General features: G+C 47.9%; 1 protein-coding gene and 1 pseudogene across 1 annotated transcript in view; one reads left to right on the forward strand and one right to left on the reverse strand.

Moving 5' to 3' along the window:
* Positions 1-307: 307 nt before the first annotated feature.
* On the reverse strand, positions 308-7,379 carry LOC136111736 (olfactory receptor 6F1-like; annotated as a pseudogene).
* Positions 7,380-11,351: 3,972 nt separating this feature from the next.
* The window catches only part of LOC136111659 (T cell receptor alpha chain MC.7.G5-like), a 179,353-nt gene continuing 178,084 nt past the window's right edge, over positions 11,352-12,620 (forward strand). The window contains exons 1-2 of the mRNA XM_071798178.1: positions 11,352-11,574; positions 12,079-12,370. Coding sequence (XP_071654279.1) covers positions 11,523-11,574; positions 12,079-12,370 — 344 coding nt within the window. The 5' untranslated portion in view covers positions 11,352-11,522. The remainder of the gene's footprint in view (positions 11,575-12,078; positions 12,371-12,620) is intronic.

Raw genomic sequence — 12,620 nt, forward strand, 5'->3', positions numbered from 1 at the left:
ACCACTCCTCCGGTGCTGTGTCAGAGAACTGTTTCTGGTTGGGGTTTGTGACCCTTTCTAAGTGCTGGTCTGCAGGGCACAGTGAGGCCATTCTGGGTTTACCCAGGAGTGAATAGAGGGAGGTGGGAGCATTAGAATTGAGGCTAAGCCCAGCCTAAGGTGGTTGTGCGTGGGCAATTTGTGGCTTCTCACTGCCTATGATGTCCAGGTGTACTTACACTTTGGGGAGGAAGTTCTGCAGGGTAGAAGTCATGAGGGGTTGGGGATGAAACTGTTTGCTCCCACTGAGGCCCTTTGGAAAGCCACTTCACACTTCCTGGAAAGCCCATCCCAGAGCTTGCTTCACTTTGTCCCTGAGTGTGTAAATGAAGAGATTCAACAAAGAAGTTAAAACTGTGTAAAAGGTTATCACAAGTTTATTCAGACTCAGGGAGTTCTCCACTGATGGTTTGACATACTGGAACTTGGTGGAATCATAACAGATCTTGATGACGTTGAGAGGGACAGAGCAAGTGGAAAAGTCTTATTTCCAGCCATGGACTGACCGGATTGTCAGGATGGAAGAGATGATGTACATGTAGGAGATGAGGGTGATCGCACAGGAGGTTACCACAACAATTACGGAGACTAGAAAGATCACTAGTTCCACATGTCATGTGTCACTGGAGGAGAGGACAAGGCAGGTATCTATATCGCAGAGAAAACGATTGATGACATCTGGCCCACACAATGTCAACCTGGATGTCAGAAAGGCCGGCAGAGAGATGGCCGGAAAACCTTCCAGCCAGGAGCTGAGCACCAACTGAGCAGAGAGGACACTGTTCATGAGGGAGCTGTATCTCAGGGGGCAGCATATGGCTATGTACCAATCATAGGCCATGACAGACAGGAAGAAACACTCAGTGGAGCCTAGGGAGAGAAGAAAGAACAACTGGAGGATGCAAGCACTGAAGGAGATGGTCTGGCTAATCCCCAGCATGACTCCTATGGCTTTGGGAACAGCACCAGTAGTGTACCAGATCTCCAGAAAGGAGAGATGACAGAGGAAAAAGTACATTGGGGTATGGAGGTTGCTGTTTTTCCACACGAGGGCTATGATGGATGCCTGTTACTGCCAGGGAGTACATCTGTGCATATACCACCTCAAGGGAGACCTAGAAATGCCAAACGCCTGAGAAGCCAAGAAGGATTAATTCTTCCACACTTGTACTATTTGCAGTGTGTCCCCAAGTGCTGAGGTTCACCTGTAAAGACAGGAAGAGTTCTGTGAGCATTTGCATACCTGTGCTGGTTGTTCAGGTGTTGCTATTAGTGAAACAAAGTCATCATCCCCGACAAAGTGGTTGGTGCGAAGCATGGGAAAACAGCATCTACCCTAAGTTAAATTATCAGGGAAATCATTTGCTGCAGAAACATGTTTGGACTATTAGATCTGACCCTGAAGGTCAGGCCTTCACCATCACATGAACACAGAGAATTATTTATTGGATCAAGCGCGAGTGTCTGCTTTAGAACATGGTGAATTCAATTGCTTCCAGTGGATTAAAATCCCATTTAGGAAACTGTCGTTGGGAGGTTGAGCGTCTCCAGCTTCATGAAAGGCTTTTACTGAGGAAGGGAATAACATACCTGCACTCTTCAGGGCAGGAAATACTGAGTTGCAATCTCAGCAAATGACACTGAGGTGACAGAGAACTGTCACAACATCATGGCACTGAAAGAGATTTTCTCACCTCTTCAGCTGATCACAGGGGTTTTGAACTGAAATGACACTCTCACAGAGTAGCTGGCAAGCATGACAGTAATTACTGAAGGACTCGTGGTCTTGTATGTTTGCTTTCTTCCAAGTCTTAGCACAGACATCCAAATCTCAGCACAGCTACTAGGGATAAGACTCACCTTTCTGTAATTTTGTCATATCAGCATCAGGGGAAGGACTTCTGCTGATCAGGCTGAAGGATCTACAATGAAATACTATTAGTTCCTCAGTTTAACCCCCTTCTTTGAGCAGAGAAAGACACTTGGGGAAAGAGACATGGTTCACCTTGCCGGATCGCCATGGTTTAACCAGAGCTAGCAATATGACCATAATAGATGCTTGCTCACTGCACTCTACTTCCACCCTGAACAGGGGAAAGTATGGAAAGGGAAGGGAGAAACTTGTGGATTGAGATAAACAGTTTAATAAAATAACAAAAGAACACTAACATACTATTACTACTAAGAATACATGTATAAAATGGAAATAGAATATAGAATAAAAAATAAAAGATACTCATTGTAATTCCTGATGAACTCCAGATAAGCCAGTCCCAGAAAGCAGCGCCCTGGTCCCATACAGCCAATCCCAGAGAGAAGAGAGAAAAAGGCAGAAAGGCCCAGAGGCCACTGTAAAATGCCAGGATGGAAAAGGCCAAACTAAAGGAACTCCTGAATAGATCTCCACCAAAATAAAGCAGAACCAGAACAAGTCTCTGTCCTTGTCCATCCCGACTCTGTCCCAAGTCCTAGCTGGAAGATCCCAACTCTCCTTAAATATGAAGCTTGACTCTTAATGGCATGGAATATTCTTACTGATCAGTCTGGATGTCAGTCAAGGTCTACTCCATCCATGCCCCTCTCCCAACTGCCTAATGCTTGAGACAGAGAAATCTCAAAGACCTTGGCATCCAGACAACAACAACTGAAAACATTAACTCTGTCCTGGGGTGTTACCTTCTTTTTCTCAAACTAAATCAAAACAATGACCATGCTGGCTGTGAAAAAGAAAGGTTTCTAACTACATTAAGAAAATTAACTCATTTTCAGTCAAATCAGCACAACATTGCTAAAAGCCCTCTATAAGTGCCAGGTTGTCTCTGAGGAATAAGGCAAGCATCTATTAAGCACCTCAGATGAATAAGATGGACATCATAGTTTGGGAAGAGATGTCCATGCCTCAGTGGTTGAAGGCAAAATTCTAAGACTTGAATACCCACCAAGGTACCTCTGGTAAGAAGCCGGGTGAACCAAGGGGTTTTATCTATGCTCTCCCTGCAGACAAGGAGGAATTCTTGATCAGTTCTCTAGGGGAGAACAGACCTCATCCTCAGGTGGGTGTCTAAGACAGATGGAGCTGAAACACCACCTGAAGGATCTCTTTCTCTCCTTTCTTCCTCCTTAGGAGTTCATACACCAGAACTCGTCTGTGACTAAAGAACAGAGAAATCCCCCTTCATGAGGTTCTCCTTAAACATGAAAGGCATTGGAGGTCCATGCTATGTGTCTTGGGCAAATTCATTCATCAACTCAGCCAATGTAAATTATCCAAATGACATCTCTTCATGCGCCATCCTCCAGATGAAACATAATCCCCTTGACTGATGGAGAACATTGGAAAGAGGTTGATTTATCAGAGGAGCTCTGGATGCAGTGATGTCAGGAGAAACATTAACAACTCACACTTTGCTGACTCACTTCAAGCTGTATACACAACTGCTTGACATTGTTTCCTCTCCATCCACCTGGAAGGTATTGACAGCCTGTGCTCCTGATTTTCTTTCCCCCTCACAGCCACCACTGTACTCCCACAAAGGGCGACCTTGTGTGCACACAGAGTGGGTAAAGTCTCTGCAGTTTAGCTCCATATAGGGAGAGCATACATCAGAGTCACCAGCTTCATAAATGTTAGCATAAGAACATCCCCACACCCACCTCATTAACATACTGAAGCTCCAACTGGTCACATCGAGGAGGGAGGTTTTTGTTTTCCCTCTGTGTGCCCCAGGGAGTTTGATCTCTGAGGCATCTCATGGGCTTGTCAGAGGTGGATAATGTTCTCTCTTCACACAGGCCAATTAAAGAACAACAATACAATTCTCTGCCACTTGCTGACACACAGGCGGTGTCTGAAATAGTCATGTCCTGAGAGACTGGTAATGTCAAGTAATTGATTCTGTTTATTAACATGATCTTGAAACCTCCAGGGTGGAACATAACTGAAGGCAAATATGGACACATGAATACAGAGAGATTAAGGTAAGGGAGGCACCTGCCTCATTTCCAAGCTTCTAACTGCAGTTACAGTCAAAGTCTTCAGTCTTCCTTGAAGTGAAGATCTAAGTAAAGATCTAAGTGCAAAATCAGACAAGATGTGAGTAGGGGCACATTGATCTCCTCTGTCCCCAGAGCAGGTGTCTCCAGGCAAGTCACTCATCTTTGCCCCATTGATCATCAGTGGAAAGAAATTGGCACTGTCAAGACTAAGTTCATCCTGTCTCATGCAAATCAGGTAATCCATCCCTTACAAGCACCTATTTCTCTTCTGTTGACACTCAAGATAGAATAGAGAGCTGGCTTAGACGACACACACGTCTTGATGTCTTGTCATCTAGAGTTGGTTTAGAAGAGTCACACCCAAAGAGGGGTTGTTTACACGTCCAGGGCCAGCACACAGGTTCTCTACTTGACAGAGTCATCTTCTGCAAGTCCTGTGTCAATATGGTTGAGGGGAGACTGATCCGCACTTACTGTGAGGTGGAGGTGCCACTAATGAGAGTAATGTGCCCAGCTTGAGCTCATTCACCCACACAAAAGCTTTCTCCCTGCTGTTCACCAGCCCCTGAGTACTTTGGACGTGGACAAGGGGGTTTAACTATGGGATGTGGGTGCTTGGAAGGCTAAGTAGATGTGGGCTTATTGCTCAAAGAGGATGGGGACCCAGTGACAAATTAAAGGAAAAAGATTGATGTACTTGATCTTACTACACACATGCATTTCCATGCAGATATACATGCATGATCCTCTACACAGCTGTACACACACAAAAAGCACACATCTGCACACACCTATGTCCACACAATTACCAGTCACACACAGTGACATTCTCCTGCATGAAGGCACATGTGTGTGCTAAAGCACATACACACTCACAGACACAGTTTCCCAGAGAACACTTGCGCACATCCACATTTGCATATGTATTACCACAAGCACACACAAATACATGCAAATGCACACATGAGCACAGCCAGAGGAACATGTACCTGAGCACCATCATAGACACACATCACAGAGAACCAAGACACTGAACACCAGCTCTCAGCCCCTGTAGACAGCTCTAGGCAAGTACTTCAGAGCCTACAGTTAAGGTAACAAAGCAGTCACTGGCCAGCCCCATCAGCTTACTGAGCTCCAGGGTTTGGCAGTGGTTCAGTCAGCTGTTTTCTCACTATAAGACAGAGACAAACCAGAGCAGAGTCAACACTGTCACAGCCTCTCCAGACATTGAGCCTCTTCACATCCCAAATTGGTGTGTAATGGATAACATAAAAATGAGAGAACATCCGCACTGCTGTAACCTCACAAAGAATTCCCATATGACAATGAAAATAAAATCCTGCAGTGTTAGAAGCTTCCACCTGACCCTGTTGATCTCCTCAAGGGTCTGGAATCAGCCCCTGCCCTTGCACAGGGAGTGGTGCCACAGTGACAGCCTCATGCAGCAACAGAAGGGTGTGTGTCTGAGACAAGCCAGACTCCCCTGAGGCTACAGACACTGAGACTGGGATATCAGAAGGGAGGTAGGTAGTAGTGAACCTGTCTCTAGACTCACTTTAATTTAAATACCCTCTCTTCGAAAGGCAGAGAAATGCAGGAGCAACATTAATTTGCAGAGTAGTTTAAGAAATGGTTTGGTTGCCCTTTGAATATTCATGCGTTCTTTTCCTCTTTTTCCCAATTGTAACAGATATGCTGCCTCCTTGTTTTTTTCCCTACTTTTGCATGCAGGTGCGGGTGGTGTATTGCCTGCATGGCCTCTTAGCCTTTTTTCCTTTTTCCTCTCTCTTCTCTCCCTGGGATTGGTTTTGAGATAAGGTGCTGTTTCCTGGGACCGGCTGGTTAGCATGTTCAGGAGCAATTGCCTTGAGTATCTTTTATTTCTATTTTATATATATATATACATGTATATATTTACTAGTAGTGTGTTAGTATTTTGTTATTTTGTTAAACTCTGTTTATCTCAATCTAAGTTTCTTCCTTCCTTTTTTATTTTCTCCCCTATTGGAGTGGGTGTGGGAGGGGGCGAGTGAGTGGCTATCCTGGTTGTATTGCCAGCTCAGGTTAAACCATGACAACAGAGCAGCTAAAGAAGTGCTTTGTCTACCCTGTGGTGTTCATGCATTCTTTTCCTCTTTTCTTCAGTTGTAATTAATGTACTGTCCTTTTTTTTTTTTTCCCTTATGTTTTGCATGTAGGTGCAGGTGGTGTTATTGCCTACATGTAGCACAGCACAGCAGAGGACAAGGTATCCTCAGTAGTCTGTCACATGGATCACTATCTCCTTGATGTACAGTGATCTTTGTGTGAGGGTGATGACCAATTATTTACTTCATGAGAACAAATACCAGCTCTTGAACCTGCTCAGAGCAGCTTTCGCATCCTTGGTTCTTAGGATGTACATCAAGGGGTTGAGCAAGGGAACAAGAATGATGTAAAGAGGAGTCACTGCTTTACCTAGTGTCCCTTTTGAGGGGGAGTCCTATGTAGGTGAAGATATCTGAGCCATAGAAAGAGGGCACAGCAATGAAATGGGAAGCACAGGCTGAGACAGCTCAGTGCCTGCCTCCTGCAAAGCAGTGCCACAGCATGATTTTATCACCATTATAAATACCCAGCCTCTGGCAACAATGCCAATAGTTCTAAGCCTAAAAACTGCATGGATCCTCTACCCCTTTCCAAGATGTCCTTAGCTGCACAACCAAACCAGAGGTCATGCTAAGAGCCAGTAGCAGATCTGTGACAGTGCTTTGGCGAAAGGGGTTGTTCATCTGTCAGGAGAAATGCCATTCCTCCCTCTTTTACAAGGACAGTTGGAGATGGTAACATCAGTGCAAAGGACCTGAGGTACCTTTTGCTTATTGCGAGGTTTAGTGCAGTAGAGTCAGGAAGTCCAGCTGTGCTCCTGTTGATGATTCATATTAAAGTATGACTACAGAAAAAAAAGATAAAGAATCAGACGTGCAAGTGAAATGCCCTCATAAAGCTTTTGGCCTTCCATCATTCTGAGATATTCTTCATGAGCCATAACTCCCTCTTGGTGCAGGACATGGCTTTGGGGATTACCACCCTTCCACTTGTATATTTTTGTCAAGATATCTAAATTTTCACGAAGGAAATAACATATGGGACTGCAGTGGATGCCAAGAGACATTTCCACCAATCAGAAGGGATGAGATATACATGAAAAAGAATGCCCTCCATGCAAAATGGAAGTCAGTTCCTGATCACACTCATTGAGGGGACCAATGAAACTATCAAGAGCTCTGAGTCCACCTGCAGTTCTCTTACCATGTGCACTCAGTAACCACATCCATGTTGATCTTCACGTTCTCCTGCATGCTCTGTGTCAGAGCAACTTGATCTCACTCAGAAATGCACTATGTCACTGTCTTCGTTTCTGCGCTGACTGCCCTCAGCTTCCATGTGCTTAGCTCCAATTTCCACCCTCGACACCTTCAATAGCATGGGTGACTTTCCCTTGCTACTCTTGCCCATGCACGCTGGCCATGGCCCCTACATTGAGTGATGGAGGAGAGGGGAAGACGCAACAGTAGCTATGGGCCATCCCAAGGGTTGCTCCCAGCTTTACAACTCAAAACGTTCTGCAAAGCAAATCAGGTTCCAGAGTTCCGCACCCACCCCCTTTCACCCCAGCACAGCTCTGGCCATATCAAGGGAATGCCCTTCCTCAAGAGTTCAGGGGGCCGCTGACCCCTCAGGGCCTCCTGCCTTTCTGAGCATCTGTGTGCAGACACACAGCAAGGCAAAACCTGATGATCACTGGCAGCAGAGCAGCCAGGGATGATTTCCTCAGTTCCAAGGGATCATGGCCAAAAGAGAAGCCACTGTAGAGTGTCCCAACCTCCCATTCCTCTGTCAATGGAGAAGGATCCCCTTGTGCCCTCACCCCTTCTACCTCAGAGTAACGCCCTTCTCCTTTGGCAGCTTGGGGAGTTTCCACGCACGGAAAGACCACATGGAATCCAGGTTTGAATGCAGCAGAACTTTAATGAGCCAAAAGAAGGAAATAAAGTCACTGCAAGTGGAGGACAGCAGTGCAGGAATCCCCACAGGAATCTGAAAGTCTGCAGTCCATAGTCAGGAAGAAGTTCATTCATGGTGTTTGCTTGCCCCATAGAGGGAGATGAGAGACATGGTTTCCACCAGGTTGGCCTCAGGTGAGCCTTTTTGCCAAGGGGAAATGAAGCAAACAAAGTAAAAAGGAAAGGAAAAGCCATTCAGTTCTACTGAAGACACATCCAATATCCCAATCCTTTGCCCAGCACCATGTTTTGAGTTCCTCAAGGTGTCTCCCTGGGACTTTCCCAGCATCTTTATCAGCGCAGGTACCTTCTGCCAAAGTAGCGGCCAGAAATGCCAGAGAGGTCGCAGCACCCAGAGTTGATGGGCACTCCATCACAGCTGAGGATTCTGCCAACAGCAGCAGAGGTGGAGGAGCCCACAACGGTGTTCTGTGGGAAGGAGCTGAGGATGGGACCAGGCAGGGTCACCACAACAGCAGGAGGCTCAATGACAACGGTGGAGTTCTGGCACTGCCTGACACAGGGCTCATTGCAGCTGTTGGCCAGTGGGGTTGGGCCACAGGGCTGGCAGGGCAGGCACTGGTCATAGCAGGACATGTCTTGATGGTGTATGTGCACCTAGGAGAGAAGAAGGGAGGAAAGAAAGCACAAGAGAGGGTGAGGAGCAGCCTGGTTGCCCTGTCACAAAGAAACCAAGGCCACTACTGACTGGGGAGCTGGAAGCTGTGCCAGCAGCCACACAGTCTTCATTGCCCTACAAAGAGCAACCTGGCCTATAGAGCCTCTCTCCTAGTACATAAACCAAACCCCCTTCTCCCACGTTCCTGCACCTCTCCAAGCACACCTTCTTCCCACTTCTTTTAGTCATGAGAAGACCTAAACCCCAGGACAGGACAGCAAATCTCAGCAGACATGTCCATTGATGAGAGATGACAAGTCAGAATAGGTCAAGAAGAGGCTTTAGACTTACCTGGTTCCCAAGCAGAAGGAGGAAAGGGAGGTAGATGAGAGAGCAGGGACTTAGGCTGCCTTTTTATATCTATCTTTCATTGCCGCAGGACCAGAGGCACCCTTGGCAGAGGTAACAATTTTCTGACAAGCTCATCTTGGATGCAAACCATCACAGCTAATTATATGGGCTGTGCTTTACTTTCGAACACTGCTGCCTTTTCATTTCCAGGTTTGTGCCATGTCTGTTCCTCAATGAAACATACTTCTGATCCCTGGGATGAAAGGCCCCAGGATTTCTCTGGCAGGAATGCAGTAGTGCAGGCAGAAGAATCAAGTGTGGAATGTGTCCAGAGGACAGAGTTGGTGTCAGCCTGAGCCAGTCTGTTGGGTCTGTTTGGGTCTTTCTCAGGAAGAAACTCCAGCCGTCATCAGTTGGACACACTTGGAGGACACGTCAAGTCCTTGACTTTCCTGCCCACCTCAGCTCACCCCAATGGTCCCTTGTTTTTTCCTTTCCAGGTGTGAGTGCTCTGCTGCTTGGGTTCGACCCCAACCTGCCTTACGCTACCTGATCGCCAGGGTTCATGAGCAGAGTCCATGAACTTCTCTAACACCATGGTTCATGGTGTTGCTATGTGTGTTCTTTTTCTGTGTGTACTTGTGAGCAGCCAGGTTTGTGCAAATGTAGGTGAGAGCACAAATTTGTGCACAATTTCATGCTGCTGTGTATGAGCCTCTATGTGTGTGCCTCTTTGTATGTTACACATCATGTGGAAATGTGTTGCTCATGGCAGGGACATTCTCCAATGCTCTGTCCATGAGCACCACAGAGCAACAGATTCCCAGGGTCTGAGTGGAGGCTGAGTGCAGGTGAGTGGTGATGGCACCAGCCTGTTAGATATCTGTCCAGGGAAGAGGCCCCAAAATGCAGCCCCTGTCTCCTGAGTCCTCGTTTTCCTACCCCTACAAAACTCTCACTCTTCTGCTCCTCATTTCAGAAGGATGGTTTCACTGCAGTTTGAATTCTTAGATTAATTCAGTGTAACAACATTGGATGTGTCTCAGCATGGTTGCCAGTACCCTCTGCCTGCCTCTCCAGGCCAAGAAGCAGCTACTCTCCCCAACACTAGAGAGTTCAAATGGATGTGGTTTGTTTTACGGGCAAGAAGAATGGTGGAAGGATCCCTGCACACTGTGTGCTGGCCATTCCCGAGTGGATCTGCTTCCCATGCACTGTTGAGTGTCTTTGGGATGAAACACAGGCCTCCCTCTTGTACAAGTCAATCCTAAATGTACCTGTGTAGTCCATCAATCAGGTGCTGTGTCAGGCAGGGACTATGACCTTCGATCAGACAGGTATTGAATGAACATGGAGTCTGATGTCACTGTGCTGTGACTAGGACAGACCCTGTGGCTTGCACAGGAAAACCGAAGTACTGATGGTTGCTCTCATCTTCCACCCACAAACACCTTCATGTGATAGAGGGAACTAACATTTTAAGGTTTAACTAAACATATAATGGGTGCCTACTAACAAACTAACACTTTAAGGCTTAGCCACACAATAAGTGCTTAGCTTAGAGCTTTATGTAAACTTATGTTAAGAAAAACAGAACCCCATCAATACCAAGATCAAAAGTTTTACTGCACCAGCTGTAAACTTGAGGAGATAAGATAACGAAGAGTTACAGCAAAGGGGGGCGCCAGTCTGGTTTCAATCGGCTTGGCAGCTTGGGTTCCAGTCAATTCAACATAATGAGCCAAAGGTAAAAAGTTCACTGTGGCAAAGCTGAAGGAGCCTTCATTCAAAGACCCCTCCTCAAGACCACCAGATGGCACTGCGCAGGCACAACAGGGCGGGGTCAAGGCGGAGACTATGGAAATTGTTAGCGATCGTTCCTGAGGTCATTATGAATATGTAACACCTTACTGTATTTAAACACACCTCTTATTGTTAGAAGTTGCGTACGAATGGTGGAACGATCCCCCTTGCGCCCGACGTCGAAATAAACAAACCTGCTTTATAACTTCGTGAGTTGTAAAGTGTTATGACTTTATAGGTTGTAAAGTTGTTTCCGCGCGTCACATGTCCCACACTGGAATCCTCACCGCCAGCTGCGCAAAATCAGTGGCTGCTTATTCCAGCCCCTGAGCTCGGAGACAGCTCTGGGAAGCTGATCCATCTCCTGGGTCAGGGCTGCAGCTGGTACTGTGCGGGCTTCTTCTTGCTGGAGAAGGGGGAAAGTCCTGTTACCAGGAGTCAAAGTTGTGGCCGTTCATAGCAACAGAGACCAGTGAGCCTGGGCGAGACCCGGAGCGGCGCCAGCGCAAGACTCAGCCCCGGGGCGGAGCTGGCGAAGAAAGGAGGGGAGAGGAAGGGAGAGGAGAGGAGACAGAGACGGAGGAGGAGACAGAGACGGAGGAGGAGAAGGCGCGGCCGAAGCAGAGAACCGGAGCTGGCAGGGGCAGCGAGGCGCGGGCGGCGGGATGCAGCGGTGCCGGGGCGCAGGGCTGCTGGGACTGGCCGCGGTGCTCCTGGGTGCGTGGGGCTGGCGAGTCTGGGTGGGGGACGGGGCTGAGCCTGGGGTGGTCCCCGCAGTTCCCTCTATGCTGTCGTCCCCTGGCTTCTTCATGGATTTCTGCCCCTCGAAGCATCCTCCCGTTCCATTACTTCCATTCCATATTCCCTCAGAAAACTCATTGCTCTATTCTTTGTCCAACTCTTCATTTTTCTTTGTTTTCCTCTGTATCTTTCCATATAATGGCTGCATAATAATGCAGTTATTACATCTTTCCTTCTTTCCTTGTTCTTTCCTTTCTCCACCTTCTTCTTCAACAACTTCCCTGTTGCACCTATCATTCATGCATTCATCTCTCCCCCAACTATTAATGGACATTTCCATTACTGCACACATCAACACTCTCCAGAAATTCATCTCATCATCATCTTTGTTTGTTTAGGATGGTTTCTGCTGCATCTGTTCTGGGAAACAGCACTCAGGGTTGGGAATTTTATCAGTTCTTTAATTCTTTGCCTCGGCAGCGGCTGTGGGCAGAGCACAGGTGCAGCAGGAGCCATCAGCAAAGACCTCCGAGGGCACCGAAATCAGCATCAGCTGCTCACACCCCAATATACGGACCGGTGAAGACATCTACTGGTACCGTCAGCTCCCGGGACGAGGTCCCGCGTTCCTCGTGTGGGGTACTAGAGGCTCCAAAGTGCTGTCGGATCCGCCGGGGCGGCTGTCGGTGGCGGCAGACCGCCGGTCCAGCGCCCTGTGGCTCGAACGGCCCCGGCGCGGGGACGCGGCGGTGTATTACTGCGCCGTGGGAGACACGGGGAGAGGAGCCGGGGCTGCGGCCGAGCACGAACCGCCGCGGGCGGGGCCGGGCCGGGCGGGTGTGGCGGGGGCGGGGTGACAGTCTAGGTGTGCCCGCCAAGGGGCGCTGCCGCTCCCCGCGCCGGGGCTGCCTCTTCCGTCCCGCTCGATCCTGTTCAGCCCCCGCCACGTATTGGCCACACTGAAGCAGACTTCAAGTCTTGTGGAGATGAGCCACAGGCTTCTGAGATAATAGAAGCCAACA

Source organism: Patagioenas fasciata, chromosome 22, assembly GCF_037038585.1.
Source record: "Patagioenas fasciata isolate bPatFas1 chromosome 22, bPatFas1.hap1, whole genome shotgun sequence".
In the NCBI taxonomy this organism is placed as follows: Eukaryota; Metazoa; Chordata; class Aves; order Columbiformes; family Columbidae; genus Patagioenas; species Patagioenas fasciata.